This window comes from Balaenoptera acutorostrata, chromosome 2, assembly GCF_949987535.1.
Source record: "Balaenoptera acutorostrata chromosome 2, mBalAcu1.1, whole genome shotgun sequence".
In the NCBI taxonomy this organism is placed as follows: Eukaryota; Metazoa; Chordata; class Mammalia; order Artiodactyla; family Balaenopteridae; genus Balaenoptera; species Balaenoptera acutorostrata.
In genome coordinates, this window is record NC_080065.1 from 58956986 (window position 1) to 58977270 (window position 20285).

The 20285-nt window shown below is 42.4% G+C and overlaps 1 protein-coding gene and 1 non-coding gene across 8 annotated transcripts in view; one reads left to right on the forward strand and one right to left on the reverse strand.

Moving 5' to 3' along the window:
• The window catches only part of OCLN (occludin), a 47526-nt gene that overhangs the window by 18217 nt on the left and 9024 nt on the right, over nucleotides 1-20285 (forward strand). For all 7 annotated transcript variants that reach the window (XM_057541500.1, XM_007175964.3, XM_007175968.2 and 4 more), the window contains one exon: nucleotides 15836-15981. In XM_057541500.1, coding sequence (XP_057397483.1) covers nucleotides 15836-15981 — 146 coding nt within the window. The remainder of the gene's footprint in view (nucleotides 1-15835; nucleotides 15982-20285) is intronic.
• On the reverse strand, nucleotides 12151-12262 carry LOC114236939 (U6 spliceosomal RNA). Its single transcript, XR_003622783.1, has one exon. It is a non-coding gene; the product is annotated as a U6 spliceosomal RNA (small nuclear RNA).

Below are 20285 nucleotides of genomic sequence, written 5' to 3' on the forward strand. Positions count from 1 at the left end.
TGAAGCCTGCTTGTTGTTTTTTTCTTCCTCATTTTTTCCCCCGTAAAGTGTGAAGGTGTTGGGGATTGTTTTCTTTTGACCTTTAGCTCCAGGCAAGGCCACCTGTAGAGGGAATAGGACAGTCTATTGTGAACTGTGAAGTCAAGGTTTCACTGAGAGTTTCTGGGTGTGTCAGTTTTCACTGGCTGTTGGATTTGTTTGCTTAAGGTTTGGAGAGCCTAAAAAACTGACTCAAGAGAGACCAGTGCCAGTAATATTAGAGTCCCAGTGAACTTTGGCTTCTCATCTGATTTTACTGTCATGAAAGTTTAATAAGTTCTAGGTACTTTGGATAATTTGACAAAAGATAGCCATAATAACTTATGGAGGTGATGATGACAATAAAGCCAAAAGGGCTTAACTTTTAAAGAGGCATTATTTTTATAATGCTTCCTCGCTGAATCCCTGGAAATGTGATAGCCAGCCTGTAGGTTGTTTCACACATCATAGTTTCTCTGTAGTAATAAATGTTTCGTCATATGAAACTTAAATAATCATCTGTTGAATAGTAGACATAGGATTTTGAGTACACTGATGTTTTATGCGGTACTTAATTACTTGAAAATTCCTCATGTCCTTTTTTCCCTTGTTCCCCCAACTCAAATGCCTAAGGAAGGCTATTGGAAATAAGCTCTTGCGAGGCAGTTTTAGTCACGGGTATTGTGCTTTACCTTCCATTCTCCCTTCACCTGCCCAGGTTTGCTTTGCTGAACTAATCCCACATTTTCATTCTTGCCTCAATTTACTTCCACAACCAGATGCAGACTGTTCCTCAGGTTTCTCTGCTCTTACGCAATATTCTGCTCCAATGGGTTTCACTCCGATAACATAGCTGCGCAAGTGGAAATGTTTGATGCTGCATCCGAAGTGCCTGGCATTACAGAGTATTGAGTAGAATATGGGAAAAGAATCTAAAAAAGAGTGGCTATATGTATATGTATAACTGAATCACTTTGCCGTATAGCAGAAAGTAACACAACATTGTAAATCAACTATACTCCAATAAAATAAATAAAGTGGGGAATTCCCTGGCAGTCCAGTGGTTAGAACTTGGTTGGCACTTTCACTGCCGGGGCCCGGGTTCAATCCCCAGTCTGGGAACTAAGATCCTGCAAGCTGCGTGGCACGGCCAAAAAAAAAAAAAAATTAATTAAAAAATAAAGCAAAATAAAATAAAGTGCCTGGCAGTGGAGTGGATTAGTGTTTTTTCTTCCTTTTGGTCATTAGAAAGTAATATCGTAAAAATTATCTCCAGTTGAAATAATGGAAGAGAATCTAGAATTAATTACTTGTACTAAATGAGAATTAAAATTTGAATTCTAGTTGTGGAGAACTAAGACAAGATACTCTCCATACAGCTAATAATGGATTGTTTGGGGTGCGGGGGTGGTATCTTACTAAACTTACTAAAGGAACAATTACCTACTAAATTTACTCCTTCCCTACACATTGGGGTAGGTCCTGACATTCATAATTAAATCGTACTGCCTTTCTTGAATTTTTAAAATCTTTAAGATAAGAACCCCCAGAGCAAAGGCACCTCAAACTTCAGAGTTTTAAGCAGATTTCAGTCCTTTTGTATTATCTGTGGGAAAATGTGTAATTTTCTAATTTCCTGTCTCTGAATCTCCGGCACAGTGGTTTCTCTGCCTTCTTAGCGATTTTTAGGGTTGTTTTTTTCCCTCCCCTTTCTGGATATCTTGTACTTTGTAAAATAAACAGGCCATGTTTGCACACTGTTTGGATGTTAACCTGGTCCTTTGTAGTCAGTCACTCACTTAAGTTTGTACCAATGTTGTTGTATTTTAAATGTTTAAAGGCTTAAAGTCTCTTTTAATTAAAGTTGTAGATCTTTATTTTTTCTATTATGTCCTCAAACCCCAGGTTAATTAGTACTTTTTCTGAATTAAAAGAATATGATTATTTTAACTAAATAATTTTGAAAATACTGTGAAGTATAAGGAAAATTCTGCCATCCTGAGTTACCTTTTTGGTGTATTTTCTTTAATCCTTTCCTTCTCTTCCTACTTCTTATTCTAATTCAGAAGTATGATTTTAGTCCTTATCAGTGTAAAATTCTACCTTTTTTTGATTTAACATGATACAGGCTTTTTATCACATTAAATATTTCTCAAAAACAATTCTGATATTGTTAAAAATTTTTACTGAAGTGTAATGTATATCTATACATACACAGTAAAGTACATTAAATGCACTAATTTAATTGTATGGCTTGGTGAGGTTTTACACGTATAAGCCCATTTATAACCAGCCTCTAAATCAAGATATAATACATTCCAGTGTCCAAGGTTTCCTCATGCCTCTTAGTATCTTCTAGGGGTTGGTAACTCCTCTTATTCCTATCACATCAATTAGTTTTGCCTATTCTTAAACTTCACATAAATGGAATTACGTCCTGTGTGCTTTTATGTCCACTCAACATAATGCTATAAGATTCATTTATGTTGTTGCATTGGTTGGTGTGGTACTGTTTTAATTTTTGTATTTTCTGGCAAGATAAAAGCTTTCTAATTACCCCTTTTTAAAAAGCGTATGGCCAGGGCTTCCCTGGTGGTGCAGTGGTTAAGAATCCGCCTGCCAATGCAGGAGACACGGGTTCAAGCCCTGGCCCGGGAAGATCCACATGCCGTGGAGCAGCTAAGCCCGTGCATCACAACCACTGAGCCTGCACTCTAGAGCCCGCGAGCCACAACTACTGAGCCCACGTGCCACAACTACTGAAGCCCGTGCACCTAGAGCCTGTGCTCTGCAACAAGAGAAGCCACCGCAGTGAGAAGTCTGTGCACTGCAACGAAGAGTAACCCCCACTCACCGCAACTAGAGAAAGCCCACGTGCAGCAACAAAGACCCAACTCAGCCAAAAATAAATAAATAAATATATTTTTAAAATAAATAAATTAATTAAAAACCTATGGCCAGAATTACAGTTTTTCAAAAAAACAGGTTTTCAGGCAGTCTCCCTGCCATCCTTGTGTTTCCATTTGCCTATTTCTGGGTATCTTTCCTCACCCTCTCTCCACACTTGTACGTACTCTTCTTAGTTTCTTGTGATTCCTTTCAGTGTTTTATTTTGTGAAAATAAAACCAAAGAAAAATACACTTCCTGCTTTTTTATGCAGAAGTTAGTGTACTGATAATACCATTCTGTCTACACATCCCCTTTTTACTTTGCAGTGTGTCTTGGTGATCTTTCCTTACCACTTCATAGCCTCTTTGTGGTATGGATGTACCGTGGTTTATGTAATCAGTCTCTTATTGTTGGATATATTTATTATTTAATATTATAAACAATGATAGGATTTAAAAAAAGAAAACTTTGTATACCTTGTATATATGTCTGTGTATATATATACTCCTATAGGCTAAATTTCACGGAGTATTACTGAGTCAAGGGGTATGTATATACACACGTCTGTAACTTTGGTAGATAGTAAGAAATTGCCCTTCAAAGGAGATGTACGAATTTATACAGCCATCAGTGGTGTGTGAAATTCTGGTTCCACACACCTTTTCTAATAACATTCCATTGTAGAGATGTATTTGACCAATCCCTGTTGTTGCATATTAGTTTTTTTCCAATTTTTGACCATAATAATTATGTAAAAAGTAATTTTCTTACAGTAAATATGTGGTACTTTTTTTTGAAAATGGAGAAAATTGATATTGAAGGTAACTTACCTGTTATGTAAATGGAAGACTTTTTTTTAAAACTAATTTATTTATTTATTTATTTATGGCTGTGTTGGGTCTTCGTTTCTGTGCGAGGGCTTTCGCTAGTTGCGGCAAGCGGGGGCCACTCTTCATCGCGGTGCGCGGGCCTCTCACTGTCGCGGTCTCTCTTGTTGTGGAGCACAGGCTCCAGACGCGCAGTCTCAGTAGTTGTGGCTCACGGACTTTAGTTGCTCCACGGCATGTGGGATCCTCCCAGACCAGGGCTCGAACCCGTGTCCCCTGCATTGGCAGGCAGATTCTCAACCACTGCACCACCAGGGAAGCCCTGGAAGGCATTTTTAATTTACATGCCTGGGCTCACATAATGTGACAAAGCCAGGACTAGAGCCCTAGTCTAGCATTTCCATGCCAATGTGCTCCTAGGAAAGCCTTAGTGATTACATTTTCTGTCTGTCTCTTTTTTTTTTTTTTTTTTTTAGATTGGTTTCAGGTACACAGAAATAAATTATTCCCGATTCTTGGTTCATGACCTTGTCGTCTTTGGTCCATTCATAGCCTTTTTGTATTTATTGATTTGTTTCATAATGAACACCCATCATCCTACCCAAGAATTAACAATACGAGGTCTACATTACATTACCCCATGTGTTTTTTACTCTCCCATCCACCTGCTTCTACCTGCTCCCAGAGGTGACCTGTCTCCAGAGTGACTTCCCTACTTTAATTAGAAAAGACCATGATGTGTTCCTTCCCTTTTCTGTTGTCTTGATTGCATGACTGAAGTGCTTCTCAGTTCTGGCAATGGAACTAACGGTTCCGTTGTGATCAGAGAAGGTTCCCTCAGCTGTTCTCACTCTGAGTGGACTTCCTCTCCGTTGCCCTAAGTAATGTTACCATGTACTGGCCAGAAAACTAGGCTCTGCAGGGTTTTTGCGTTGCTTTAGAGGAGACCCTTCGTTTAGTCTCAGATGAACAGCCCTGTGGGACTGGTAGTCTTCCCCTTTCTTCTCTTGCTGTGTAATGCTGTCTTTTCTACTTCTGTCTAATAGAAGCAGTATATCAGGGAGGTGGAATACCAGGGTTTGAATTCTGGCTTCATTGCTTTTGCTGTGACTCTAGGTAGATCATTTCTGTTATTTTTAACCCATATGTATGTCAAGGAAGTCTAGTTTGGGGAGAATTCCTGGTGGAGGGAAAACAGCACTGGACCCTAAAGCTGTGGGTTTGAGTCCTGACTCCAGCATTCTTTGGTAAACAGATTACCCCTTCTGATCCTCAGTTTTCTTATCTATAAAATTGGCTATATTATTTGGTCTGCCTCTCAAGACTAATGTGAGATGCATGTGAGAAAATGAAGAAGACCAGTAATATATGGCTGTCTGCCTTACAGGGATATTGAAAGGAAAACAGCTGGCTGTGCAGAAAAGAATTTTGGTGTTGCATGAGTACTAGTTACAGTTGACAAAAACAGAACTTAAGTTAGCATAGGTAAAAAGAGGAATATATCTGCAAGATTTTGGGTGGTGATTTCTGAAAACCTAGAAAGAGTTGAAACAACTTAGCCACAGAAGTAGGGATGTGGCTGTGTTTCATGAACAGCTAAAATCAGGACTTCAAGTCCATTGGGATCTGCTTTCTCATCTTGACTCCCTCCTGCCTGGTAGGCTTCATTTTCGCATGGAGAAGCGGAGCAGAAAGCAGCCACTTAGAGCTCTTGAGTTGTTCATATTAGTGCTTCGTCTAAGACTTGCCTGGGGAAGGGGCCCTGATGAATAAGTAGCCTTGGGTCAGGCGGCCATCCTCACACTAACCCACCGTGCCCAAGGGCAGGGCCCTTCTCACATAATCCAGCATGTGGCAGTTCCCACAATTACTGTGTGGAATGGGGAGATGGTTTCTAGAGAAACTGCTCTGTAGCTAATACTTACTACCTGAATATGAGCTACATGGATTAATTGTAATTGCCCTTTTATTTTTTATGTGTGTGTCATCTGACCAGGTTTAAATGCAGAGTGCCATTTGAATAGCTTAGGACGTGTTTCTGAGCAGCTTTGAATGTGCCTGCTTCACCCCAGTGCCCCTCAGTACTCCACTGGCTCCTGTCTCACCCCAGTGCTCCGCAGTAGTCTGCTGGCTCTTCCCGGGAGGGTGTCACGCTACTCAGATCCCTTTCTGCCCCTTTGAGCTTGGCCTCACAGAACAGCAGGGGACTGTGGTTTAAGGAGCTGTGTCCTGCCAACACACTGAGAATGCTGGTAGGGGGACTATTCAGCCAGGAGTGCTGGAGCTGAGTTGGGAGGGGCTGATACCCTTATGCCCATGAAGATGAGTATTTCATGTTAATCTTTGTGTTCAAATCTCTCTTCCCCCACCTGCATTTTTGCAGAAGGTCATAAATATAAATATCAAGACATACATCTTCATTTTCTCTAGAGTAAATACTTAGAACTGGGGTCTGGCTTTGGAAAAGCACACACCTACGGTAAATATTAAAGAGTTGATTGTAAAATGTGTGTACTTGAGATTAGTTTTTATTGGTACCTGCAGTATTCTGGTGAAATAGTAACTGAAAGTTATGCACTTCAGTTTCAGGTGCTCCTGTGAATAACTTTTGGTTTGGCTTTGGTCAAGTGAAAGAAAACAGAATCTGAGAGCAGTCTGGGACCTTAGGGATAAGGTCATCCAGTCTGTCTCAGTGAACTTACACAAAGGAAGCTGAAGACCTGCGAGGTAGACACAGTAGTAAGAAGGAGGCTTGTTGGTGGTGATTTGATGAGTCAGGGCTAGAAGTTTGGACTCTGGTTTCTCAGTGCTCTTTTCAGTGTAGTACATCAGGCTGACTTGGGATTGAGCTTCACGTCTTAATTTTGGCAATAAAGTTTTTTAAAAAGTCACAGTAAAAGAAAGGTAAGAACCACCATTTCCTAAGTAGCCATTATAGGCGTAGCCACTCTGTACATCTTTACAGTGTGAATAATTCTTCTTATACAAGGGGCAGTGAGGTTTGCAGAGGGCTTCAGTAATTTGTCTCAAGCCTGATGTACTAACCAGCAGGACAAGTGTTACATTTGCCTTTATAACTTGTATTTTTTTTGGTGTGTGTGTTTTGTTTTTTTTTCTCTGAGATCTCTGAACCTCAGTTTTCTTTGCCAGTAGAATTGGGGGAAATAGTTCATAGTTAATAAAACTATCATTAAAATGAGATAATGTATGTGTAAAGTGCTTATCTCTACCACAAATCAGCATGCCAGTTCTCAGGGAGTATTTTCTGTCTGTCTCTTAAGTTGCACCTTTTCTTGTTATGCCACATGATTATGTCAGAAGCAAGAATAAACTAAGTTTGGAGAGACCATGCCATAAACTATTTCTTCATTATTACCAAGTAGTAAATAAAGGTTGTTAAACAAGATCCTGTTTTTAAGTACGAAATGTTTAGATCTAAAAGCTGAGTGTAGGGACTTCCCTGGTGGTGCGGTGGTTAAGAATCCGCCTGCCAATGCAGGGAACACGGGTTCGAGCCCTGGTCCAGGAAGATCTCACATGCTGCGGAGCAACTAAGCCAGTGTGGCCACAACTACTGCGCCTGCCCTCTAAAGCCTGAGAGCCACAACTACTGAGCCTGCATGCCAAAACTACTGAAGCCCTCATGCTTAGAGCCCGTGCTCTGCAGTGAGAAGCCTGCACACCACAACGAAGAGTAGCCCCCACTTGCTGCAACTGGAGAAAGCCCGCGCGCAGCAACGAAGACCCAATGCGGCCAAAAATAAATAAATAAATAAATAAATAAATAAATAAATAAATAAATAAATAACTAAAAATAAAAGGTAAGTGTATTATTTAGGTAGCCTATTTCTAGAAGTTTCTAAGGCTTTGACATTGTGATGCAGCATTGTTAAAGCATTGTTCCCAGCATTTACCTGTCAAGGTAGGAGCTAGTAAGGATGATCAGGCCTGGGTGTAGAGAGGGGTCAGGGTCCTGGACCCTGTCCTTTGTGGTCAGCCTTGGGTAGCTTTTGGTATCCTTGGACTCTGATGAAGGTAATCACTTTGTCTGTTCATTTAATAGGTTTCTCATGTGTAAATGGGGAAAATAGAAGTTCCACCTACAGCATGTATATGCTGATCCTGTAACAATTAAAGGGCTTAGGTCAGGGCCAGCACATAATTTATTAATGCCCAATAAATTTTAGCCAGAGTAATAATTGTTAGTATTTGCAATGATGGCATCAAATAAGGGAGCTTGGGTAAGAGTACCCAAAATATAAATACATTTAATGTTGGTTGCAGTTGTTAAACTATTAATCTTCCTGTTACTTGTAAGCTTGCTGCGGGATAAGAACAGATTTTTTTTGTTTTTTTGTTTTTATTCCCTGTCCCTCCCCCTCCGACGGGCGTGCACGCCGCGGCCCAGATGTTTTTTTGAAGGGTGTAGACAGGCTCTGCGTATCATCCCCTTGCACACAGGAGCGGGGAACAGGTCCAGGTGGGGCAGGTGACTGGCACAGGGCGGTGGTGGTAATCAGTGTTAGACAGCTGAAGAAACTCGAATAGCTTTCTTATTTTCAACCAGTAAGTACAAGTGTTCTTTAATGTAAGAGCAGTTCTGTGGGCTGCCGACAATTGGTATACTGGGCTCTCACCCTGGGAAAGGTTTCGCTATTATCTGTGGTCTCAGGTGGCATGAAATGGAACAAGAATGGAAGTGTCCTATCCATGGACTGACCTTCAGAACCCAGCAGCGTGGAGGACGGAAGGCCCTGTCTGTCCAGGGCATCGTGAGGGGCTGGTGTAGAGAGTTGTAATGGAAGGTGAGGTAGGATGTGTGCTAGAGCTGGTGAGTGTCTTTGTGGCTTTCTGAATGCAGGGATTCCTAGATTTCCAGCACTAAATAGAGTTAATTCTAACTATAGGTATAATGGTCTAAACAGGGCAGTTGTCTGTGACGTCGAGGAAAACTGTCCTCCATCAGTGGTTCTCAAACCTTAGCAAGCATCAGAATCACAGGGAGAGCTGGTTAAAACAGCTTGCTGGGCCCACCCGCAGTGTTTCTCGTGCAGTGGATCTGGAATGGGGCCTGAGAACTTGCATTTCTGAGTTCCCAGAGTTCCCAGGTGATGTTGATGGGGAACACACTTTGAGAACCACTGTTCCATAGAGCCAGGCTGCAGCTATAATACTGCAAGCCCAGTGAGATCTGAGTTAAGGTATGCACAAGGTCTCTTCCAGGCATGGCATACTTAGAAAATGCTGAGGCTGTATGGAGTACTACAGTAAACTGCAGGGGATTTGGAACCCTAGGTGGTGGCTGGCATGGGCTCTGAGGACTAAGGTGTACTGTGCCTGTGGCACACCTGCTGGGGAGGCTGGCATGAGATACACGAGTGTTAAAATGCAGGCTGAACCAGGGTTTTCCTTTCTAGAGCAAGGGGCCTCGAATGGGATCACTTACTGAGTGTAAGCTTCTCCACCTCACCCCTCCCAAAGCTCTAACAGCTCACTGGCTCTTAGGAGCTTCAGGATTCACCTTTGCCTGGTGTATGTTAGGACTTCCCTGTGGGCAGCCTGCGTTCGGATAGGGAACATGGTGTTTGCTAAATCCCCAGAGCCATCTGATCAATGTAAATTAATCAGACTTGCCCAAGCCTGGTCCATGATCTCTTCCTTTGTGGGATTAGTCTGTTTGGGAGCATTTGCCTTCAAGCCACCAAGGGTGGAGAAAAGTCTGAGGGAACTTTCCAGAGGCAGTTTTGAGGCTCTTGTTGGGGGAGCATCTGTGAGTGTAAAATATCAAAACGGGAAAAACGAGTTGGACCGCTTAGTGTTTTGAAAACTTGTAGTGCAAGGGCACGTGGCCCGGGGAAGGTGGACCTCGGGTTGTAAAACTGGAGATGGTACTTTGAGATGAAGGCACCCCTCCGTCTGATGTCTGGTATATTTCTCCACTTTAATTACCAAGCAGGAAAACCCCTTCTGTTTGCCTTTTGAGGGTGGTGTTCCTACACTCTGACCTAAACAAAAGGAACCGGATGACTAAACACATATCGTAGCAATTTTGTGTCAAAAGCTGCTTTTAGAATGATAGTCCAGTAGGCAAATAAAACTCTTCAAAATGGATTCACATCATATCTTATTCGGATGTGGTGAGGAGTTAAGGCAATGAGAATGGTTCCTTTTCTTACTGGGAATAGTCAGTGCCCAGATGAGATGGGTACCTCAAGCCATATTTACATTACTGAGGTGTCAGTTTGTTATGCCAGAAACAGCTGAGCTTGGGAGTCAGGTGGACCGGGTTTACATCCGCCCTCTACCCTGTCACCTTCTGTGTGACCTTGAACAAATTAATTGGACCTTAGAGACTCAGTTTCCTCATCTGAGTATGGAGATAGTCCTGTCTTACCGGGCAATGGTGAGGAACAAATGGGGTCAGGTTTTGCCTGACACATGAACTTCCCTCTCATGATGCAGGTCTAGTCTGACTCTCTTCCCGTGTTGTGTGAGCTAGGAACGAAGAGCAAAATGGGGCGTGGCTGTCATCGCTCCTTTTTGCTTGTACTCATTCCAGATGCAGTTGATTTGTGTGGAGAGAAAGGTTTTTCCCGAACTTTGTTTTACAGGGGTGAATTGACCTAAAAACATTCTTGACCTTTTTTTTATTCCATCCCTGACTTCAAGGAGTCGGGGTGGAGAGGCTGCTTGTGAGTCAGTAGCGTTGATAAGCATGATCATGCAGCTCCATCCTGGTCCCAGGGGAGGACGCCTCCGTGCTGACAGGTGTTGGGATGAGAGCTGCTCTGAGTCGCCCTCTTTGTTTTTCCCTTGGCACCCCGCAGGGATGTACGATGTTTTCATTAATTCTCCAAAGACGGTTAGTTAACAAAGATTTTTTTCACAAGTGACATAGAACGCTTCTTTTTTTGTTTTTAATTAATTAATTAATTTATTTATTTATTTTGGGGTGTGTTGGGTCTTCGTTTCTGTGCGAGGGCTTTCTCTAGTTGCGGCAAGCGGGGGCCACTCTTCATCGCGGTGCGCGGGACTCTCACTGTCGCGGCCTCTCGTGTTGCGGAGCACAGGCTCCAGACGCGCAGGCTCAGTAGTTGTGGCTCACGGACCCAGTTGCTCCGCGGCATGTGGGATCTTCCCAGACCAGGGCTCGAACCCGTGTCCCCTGCATTGGCAGGCAGACTCTCAGCCACTGTGTCACCAGGGAAGCCTTAGAACACTTCTAATGAGTATAATTAAATTCTGAATAAAAATTTGTCCTCTTGTTTAAAAAAAAAATTTGTCCTCATTATAACTACCTCTTGTGAAGATCTTTTGAAATTATTTCACTTGAATTTATTTCATTTTGACATTTCAGAAACACTTTAGTTCTTTCTTGATTGGAATGTGAATCTTGGTAAACGTTTCCTGTCCCCTTAAATTAATAATTCATACTCCTTAAACATGGTCTGTGAGAGTGCTTGTCCTTTTTGAATTTAGTCTCTAGAGTCTGCCTGTGTCATTCTTTGATTGGTTAAGGGTCTGTCTTCTCCTGTCTCGTCTTTCCCTTTTGTAAAGTCTGTCTGTGCGGCAAGGGTGCCACTAGGGCCAGGAACTCTTCAGGCAGATCCCAGTGAAGAGCGGCCAGCTGGGCGCTGCCGTGTGGATTTCTGTACGTGTGGTGCCCTTCCGCCCCACGGCTGCCCCCGAACCCCAGCTCCCCCGCTGGAGGACCTGCGGGCGGGAGCCCCGGATCAGCCCCCCAGGCCCGAGGCTTCTCTTGGCTTCACAGCAGCAGTTCCAACGTTTGCTTGACTCTCAAACTTTCCTTTCCCCTCAGTGCTTAGTAGAAGGCAAATCTTCCTGCATTTGTGTTTTTTCACTTTGCTTTCTTCTGCCCCTAATTTCGTAGAGCTAGTTTCAAGTTACTTGAGGAAAACTGTTCACCATTTGCTGTTCAGAATTAAGCCAAGTTTTTCTCAGGTTCTAAATCTTTAAAATTTTACTATAGTTATTAAAATGGTAGGGTTGTTTCGTTGTTGTTGTTTTAAAGAACTTTAGCTACATCATCAGGCATTATGGACTGGCTTGGGATCCTATCAGTAATCACAGTGAGTCTCAAATCCCTCTTCTCATCATAGGAAACACAGGCTGAGGACTCATAAATTTCTACTACTGGTCCCTCCTCACTGGGGCTTCCCCGCTTCCTCCCACTGTCCTTTGAAAGCAGCAGGTTTATACTCACTTTGCATTGGTACCGTGAGAAAAAGTAATATTTTATCTTCTTTTGGGAAACGTGACGCATAAAAGGAAAAAAATGAACTTACTCCTTGTTTTACAAATATATTTTGCTTCTGCCTCTAGACACTTAAGCTCCTTTCGAGGACAAGGGCTGCTTCTTACTCACCTTTGAGTCTGGCTGGGTGTTTTTTTCCCAAAACTATGTATCACGTCACAGATTTGCATGTCATCCTTGCGCAGGGGCCATGCTAGTAATTAATCTTCTCTGTATTGTTCTAATTTTAGTGTATGTTCTGCCCAAGCGAGCATGGCCTTGGAATTTTTTGTGCACGTGTATGAAAAAGGTTGAAGTAATGAAAGACCTGTGCTGGAGGGTGAAGTCAGTGTTCGGGCTAGTCTAGTTCTGCTGACTCGAAGAGATAAACGTCAGCTCAGGGCAGCTCATCTGATAAGGCAGTTGGATACACACAGTGTAGAAGTAAAACAGTAATAAATGAAGTAACCTTTATGCAGCAAACTCTGGGCTCCTGCTTTGTGCCAGGTACTGGGCTGGGCTTTGAAGACCCATAGAGGAAGGAAGGTAGGAGGCTGCCCAGGGAGGGGCGGTGGATTGGAGCTGAGGCTTTGAAGTATTTAAACCCCACCTTACCATTTATTAGGTGTAGGTCCTTGGGAAAGTTGTCTAGCACCCTGAGCCCTCGCTTCCTCTTTTCTGAAAAGGGAGTACTAGCATTGTTAGCTGAAAACTGGGTTCACCTCTTGGTGGCTGTTGAGCTTAATAGACACAACCAAGCCAACGGTTCGGGAGAAGGAAGAATTTATTATTACTTGCAGCAAGTGAGGAGAACACCGGGGATCTTCTCCAAAGCAGTGTCTGTCCGAACAGCGAACTTAGGGAAGTTTTAAGCTAAGGGTACTTGCGTATTCATGAAGGGGCTTGAGCAGAGGAGAATTCAGCATAGAATTGGGGCAGAGGTCCACAGAGTCCAAGCTTTAGTTGATTGAAGTCACGAGTGGTACCATCCTGATTCCATCCTCCAGCTGGGTGGGGTCCTTAGTACCTGCAGAGCTCAAAGATAATATTTTGATGTGTATCCCCTGAGGAGGAATTAGGACTCTGCTTTATCGCTGCACTGTCGTTTGAGTGCCTTTTCCCTGTTCCTGCATTCCTTTGTTCCCTCAAGATCATAAATTACTGAGACCTGTTCAAGGGTGAGCATGGTGGCCAGGCTTAGATCACAAAATGGCTTCTCTTATGTCAAGAAAGCCATTCCTGGTTCTGTTTCTCCAGGGACCCCCTAACTTATCTGCTTATAGTATTTACCTGTAAGGTTGTACCTACTAAATGATCCCTCAGTTCAGTATGTGGCGTGCGGTAAGCAGGCAGACAGTGGTGGCTTTAAGAGCAGCCCACTGCCCAGTGAAGTTAGAGGTGTGGGAGCAGCGTCACTCTGTGTGTAAACAGTCTGTCCGAAGTACACGTGTGCTCTGCTGGGAGGTTTGTGTGCCCAGGTGCTGGCGAGACAGGAGGACAGGGAGGCGCCTCACCCAGCAGGGACATTTGTGGAAGGCCCCCGGGAGTAGTGGCATCATCCCAACTTGGTAGTGAGCCAGGACTTGAAGTCCACTTAAGGATTAGCTGGCAAAGAAAGGGGGAAGATCATTTCCATTCTGGGCAGTAGGAAGTCTCTGCAAAGACACCCAGACACCTCTTTTGTAAGGTTTTGGTTTCCGGTTTGCCAGGGTCAGTAGGAAATCCATGAACTCTGCACCCTCTGCTAAATTTGCAAAGAGAAGAGTTAAATGGGTTTTTAAGAAAGGGAGGTCTTTTAAATCTGAAGTCTCCAGAATAAGAATACGCCTTTGGCTTGGCCAGGTATTTGCCTGTGAAGCTTAGCGGTGGTGTCAAGTCCTCAGGAATTCAGTGGGTGCCAAGAATGGTTCCCACCCGGCCCCCCTGTGGTGGGATCTGAGCACACTCCCTGGCAACCCACCCCCTGGTTTCCCAGTTGCTGCCAAGTTCCACTTTCAGAAGGAAGTGATTCCATTCCTTTCTGACTCACGGGAATATTAAACAATCAAGATTAAATATCTCTATGTACTTCAGGGGTGGGGAAGTAAATATCTTTTGACATGTGATGGTGCAGTGACAGGAAAGGAGCAGGTCACGTTTTAATGCTATGCTTGACGGACAACAGAATGTAAAGTTTGTGTGTGTGGCAGGGACATACGCTATGTTGAATCTAATTGCGAAGATTTATAATAGCAAAATAATCCAATTAAAAGTCTGCCATCCCCTTCAAATACTTGTAAAAATTCTTTGTTTAGATCCAATGGCTTTAATTCCAGAAACCAGCATCTTCTGAGTCTTTACTGTGTTCATAAAAGCCCTGTGCTAGATGTGATACCTTGTCATCTCATTTAATTGTCAAAACAACTTTATGAAGCAGGGAGCTTCCGCATTTCTTACAGATGAAGGTATTGAGGCTTTCTAGAACTTGTAGTTGGGTAGTTGGCAGATCTGGAGTGAGCCCAGGTAATTGGATGCCATTGTGCTCATCACCAAGCTAAAGCAGTCCCACCCTCCCTAAGTTTGAAAAGTTGCTCTTTTTCACAGAAATAATTTTTAGTGTTATTTTAAGTTTTTTTTCTTTTCCCCCCACATCTTAGTTTTATTCCTTGACTTCAAACCAACTCAATGACTTGTCTGGGCTTAGCAGTTATTATTTTTCTGGCAGAGTAGTATGCAATAATGTGAAGATTTTTAGGTGAAATTTAAAGAGTGTTGGACCTACTACATCTAACAGGTAATGTTGAGACTCTAATTGGCTATGCTTATTTATATACAAAACTTTCTCCCAAAGGTTCTCTGGGAAACCTTTCATGTTAACAAGGCATCATCTCCAATGTGTATTACTTCTTAGAACACATTCACTCACACATCAGAATGGAATAAGAAAGGTAGAGAGGGCTTCCCTGGTGGCACAGTGGTTGAGAATCTGCCTGCCAATGCAGGGGACACGGGTTCGAGCCCTGGTCTGGGAAGATCCCACATGCCGCGGAGCAACTAGGCCCGTGAGCCACAACTACTGAGCCTGCGCGTCTGGAGCCTGTGCTCCGCAACAAGAGAGGCCGCGACAGTGAAAGGCCCGTGCACCGCGATGAAGAGTGGCCCCCGCTTGCCGCAACTAGAGAGAGCCCTCGCACAGAAATGAAGACCCAACACAGCCAGAAATAAATAAATAAATAAAATTAAAAAAAAAAAAAGAAAGGTAGAGAGGGAAGGCAATGATGCTGTGACTGTACTGTATAGGCTATTAGTGATAGAGCCATTGAGAAAGTAAAGGGAGAACAAACAAATCTGTTACTAAAGAACCATAGCAGAAATCAGTTTGTGTTTCTTAATGTAGTTTTAACATTCCATGTTTAGGGTGAACGGATTGAGAAGAATCAATGTTCTTTGTCCTAGATTAGTGGTTTTCCAAGAGTGGTGCCCAGACAGCGGCATAAGCATTACCTTAGAACTTGTTAGAAATGAAAATTCTCGTTCTAACTCAGACCTAGGCCGGATAAAATGAGATTAGTCTTCCTAAGATGGGGTGGATAATTACTAAACCTAATCACATCAGGATGAGGATCAGGTAATTTGGATTTTTTTCTTGTTTGTAATTGATTCTGGATTTGTTAAACTAACGATAGCACCATTTCTGTGATTTGACTGTTAACACTGGATAATAACAAGGTAGTCAGATAGGTTAATAATATTTAATGAGCCCAATAAATATTAGATAATTTTATATATGATATTTTTCTTTCATTTCTTCCCCCTTTTATGTTACAGGCTAAATAATAACTGAGTCTCTTGGGACTGTTTCCTTAGGTTAAAAACGTTTCTGCAGGCACACAAGACATGCCTCCTCCCCTTTCTGACTACGTGGAGAGAGTGGACAGCCCCGTGGCCTACTCTTCCAATGGTAAAGTGAACGAGAAGCGACTGTATCCAGAGTCTTCCTATAAATCAACACCGTAAGTAGCGTCTTCCTTCTTTTGCTAGAATGAGTCTGAAAAAGTGAGTATTTGCATGTGTTTATGAATCAGTTACTGTTTTGTGCCATTTGCCTTAAAAAAAAAAAAATAACCAACAGTTTTCACAAAGGCTGGAGACTGATCTCTGCCTTATAGGTGGAGGCAGAATGTGGTTCTTTCCTATTTCTGGTTTTGAAGTTTAGATGAGGGTGGAAGGGTATTACAGATTGATAGCAGAGCTAAGTGTGGTTCTCAGTCTCTCCTCCTGCCTATAATTATTAGATCTCTTTTGCTGGGGGATGTGAAACTGATAAAGCCTCTAGATTTTGTTTTACATGTGGTGTGAAAAACCTCACAGTGAGTTTCTGGCCTAGAATAGGTGCCATTCAGGTTATTGAACTAGTATCCCTGTTGCGGTTTTAGGTTACCCTGAAGCCTAAGTCTAATTCACCTTAATGACAAGAGAGAGATGTTGGGGATATTGTTAAGGACTTGGATGTAGTTTGCCTAAGGATGATAAATTAACGTTCCCGTATATAATTCTAGAACCCCGAGTTCCTTCGTAGACCAAAAAAATAAACCTTCCCTTTAGCTAATTTGATCGTTCTAAGTTAAAGGTTTATCTGCTGGGAAATTTTTGTTCAAAGTTTTATCTCCAACCTCCACCACCACTTAGGGGGCCGAGGTTGTAGAGATCCACTCTGAGTGCATAGTAGTTTGGGTGCCTGGAGCCCCTAAGATGACACCAGCAGCTGAGTTAAGTATGGAATCAGTTTGAAGAGAATAGATTTTATTATTACCCTGGAATGGAATTTGGAAGTAGACTGGCATTCTGCCTTACCCTCCATATATTTTATTTTATTTTATTTTATTTGGTCTTCAGCATCAAGCTTACTTTTGATTTCAGTTGTAAATGATTTGGAGGAAGAGCATTTTCTCTGTTCTCCTTCTTCTCTTTGGATTTTGACAAAAACCAAATCAGGTGAGGCTATGAGAGGCAGAGGTACACAGTAGAGATGCAGTCCTTGTAAAAGGTTCAAGCTGTGATCTACATGACTTCCATGCATACAAAATAAATATCTATAATGCATCTTGTGACCAGCTGTGCCTCCAAATTAATTGTAAGGCCTGCAGGACTCCACAGCGTTCCCACATGCTGTCCCTTTTTATGAGAACTAAGATATTTTCACAAATTCATTTGGAACAATTTAAATATCTTACTTATTCTTCAATAGGCCAGTACATTCATGATGTAAAATTTATAAGGAGCAAAAGGGAATCCCTTTTGTCTCTAGCTGTCTAGTTTCTCTCCCCAGGGGCAGCTAGTGTTACCAATTTCTTTTACGTCCTTCCAGAGGTTATTTTTAAATAAATATGCTGGCCAAATACGATGTTGGTTATTTTTGCCTTTTAAAAGACAATAGCATATTAAATGCATTGTTAGCAATATATCTTAGTGATTGTCCTTATCAGTATAGAGTTTACTGATCTGTTTTATAGCTACATAATATTCCATTAAATGGGTATACTAAAGTTTGTTTTATTAATCCCACATCGATGCACACTTTTCCCCAATGTTTTGTTATTACAGACCTCTGCAGAGAATGAACTTGCACATTTATCACTTTGCAAATATGTCAGTGTATCTGGAGGAAAAATATTAAAAGCACAATTGCTAGGTTAAAGGAAATTGCATATTTTATTTTGATAGATGTAGTCAAATTGTACTCCATATGGGTTGTACCAGTTTATACTCCCGGAGTACACCCTAGAAGTTTTTTGAAGGCCTGGAAAATGCAAATATGATGCTTAGTTTTAGAACCCAGCAGAAGGGGAGGATGGGGATGGTGCCAAGGTAAGGGATAACGAACGAATGCAACAGTGTGTAGTAATGACGGGAGGAACTTGCAGCCTCTGGCGGGTAATAGACATTGTTGATTGTTGTCTGTGGCAGAGCATTGAGCGCTACGGAGGATTCAGTGTACGTCCTCCTGGATGACAAAGGGATCTGTCTTTCCTCAGGTGTTTCTTGAAGGTGTTTAGTAACTCATCAGTGCCTCTCCTCCTTATTATTGTAGTGGATGGGGAAGGAATTAGAATCGGAACATTGTCTGAGGTCCAGGTTAAGAATGAGGTACCTCAATACTAGGATGTTTTCCCCTCGAGGCATAACGTACATTCAGTAAAGGGCACTGATCTTGCTATGCAGCTTGATGAGAGTTCACGCATGTGACCACTGAAGTAACTACCCTCAGACCGAGAGAGAGGCATTTCAAGCGCTCCAAAACGTTGTCTTCTCCACGGGTACCCCCCTTCCCCACCACCACTATTTTGACGCCTGTCACCATATCACAGTTCTTATAAAATGGAATCATGTGGAAATTATTCTGGTGTCTGGCTCCTTTTGCTCTCACCATAATGTCCTAACCTTAGAATTTTAAGGCAGTTAGAATTAATCCTGGATTAGGAGACAGCAGAGTGTAGCTGAAGATGGTTTCTTCTCCACCCTCTCTAAGTGAATTTGGGAGATAGTAGGTACACTCCCTACTCTCTTTTCCACACCCAGGGTGAATTAACCTTTGTAAATCAAAGAAGTGGAGTGCTGATGCGATGCAGAGCTTTCAGGGCAGGCTGACACCTTAGAGTGCCCAATAAGACCATTGTCTGGTAGTAGTATTTAGGCTGGTAGGATAATCTGTTAGGGCTTTTACGCAGGTTGTAGGAATTCACTGGTTCGCCTAAGGCCCAGAGATGGTGCTAGCTTCGGGCACAGCATGATCCAGGGACTCAGAAGATATCAGGGTTCTTGTTGCTATGCTGGTGTTATTCTCAGTACAGCTTCTTTTGTAGCAGGCTAGCCATGCACATTCCCCAGGCTGTCTTGATCTTCTAGCAGCAGATTCAGAGAACGGAATTTACTTTCCCAAAACTTACATATCAAATCTATTGGAAAGATTCTGATTGGTCCTTTTGGGGTCCAGGAAGATGGAGTTCTCTGGTTGGCAAGGCTTGGATATTCCCCTCAGTGATGATGGCAGTTTGAAAGTACCATGTATATCATGGATGTCATTCCGACAGTCATGACACTGATGTGATCATGCATTTTGTTTCTCTCTCCTCCCTGATGCTGGGTGTCCTCAGTAAAGAGGATTCTTGTGAATGTCTTTTCAATTCAGTAATTACCTTGAACCCCTGCCATGTACTGGGCCAGGTGCCCCTGGGAATACGGAGTTCGTGTTCCCATGGAGGTTGCAATACAACAGAGGCGGAAGGAAGTGCCAATAACTACACTGTTGGGGTGAGATAGAGCAGCAACGGCATGTGAGGGTGTGTGTGTGTGTGTGCGAGAGAGAGAATAGAACAAGTTTAAAAAAGAAGGAAGTCAAAAACTACACAAGGGCAGATTTCTGCACCTAGGGGACTGAGTCAGATACTGAGGAAAGTATACAAGTGGTTACTTCTGGCTTGTGCAGATTTTCGACCTAATCAGACTTGTCTCTAAAAGCAGGTTTGAAGGTGACTAAGAGTGCACATATCCCCTAACTGTTACATTTATATATACTTTTCTTGCCAAGCATTTCGTTTTTAGCTTTCATGTTGTATCAAGTTATTGTTTAGTGTTTGAAAGGGTGTAGGAAGAGGGGAGATGGAAAACTTCTAAGGTGAAGATTTATAATATCAATATCTAATATAAAATTACAGGAGAAGGGCTGCCTTGATATTTTGGGGTTTTTTCTAATTTCTTTTGCCCTTTAGCATCCTCCCCCTCTGGCCCCCAGCACTTCAAACAAACTCACTGCATTCTAAAGGTTTTATTTGCCACCTCAAAGCTAAGAAGCATAGTACCTGGCAGAGTGTCTAGGAACTCATTAATCATTGACTCACAGAGAAAGTCACATTTTCCTTCCTTTAGAAGTAGCATTAACAGAGCACTCAAAGCCATGTTAACCTGGATAAATTTAGAAAGAAGAAATAAATATCAGCCCCCCACAGCCACCACCCCCCCTAAAGCTTTAGGAGTCTATAAGAAATTAATATGTGTGATTAGAAATCTAAGACTTTGGCAGCAGTTAGAACCAAGCAGTTTTGGATCACCTAGAAAACAGTCCACCTCGTGGATAAAGCTCAAGATGACAGTTCTGTAAGTTGAAAGCAATAAAAAAAAAAAAATTCTTCAGACTTTTAAATAGTTGACTTGAATAGCAAGGCTGATGTTGGAAAGTCTCAGGTGCCTTGTTTCTCCTCTTGCCCTTCTCCAGCTCTGCTACAAGGGGAAAGTGCAGCTTTGCATTTCTGTTACTCAG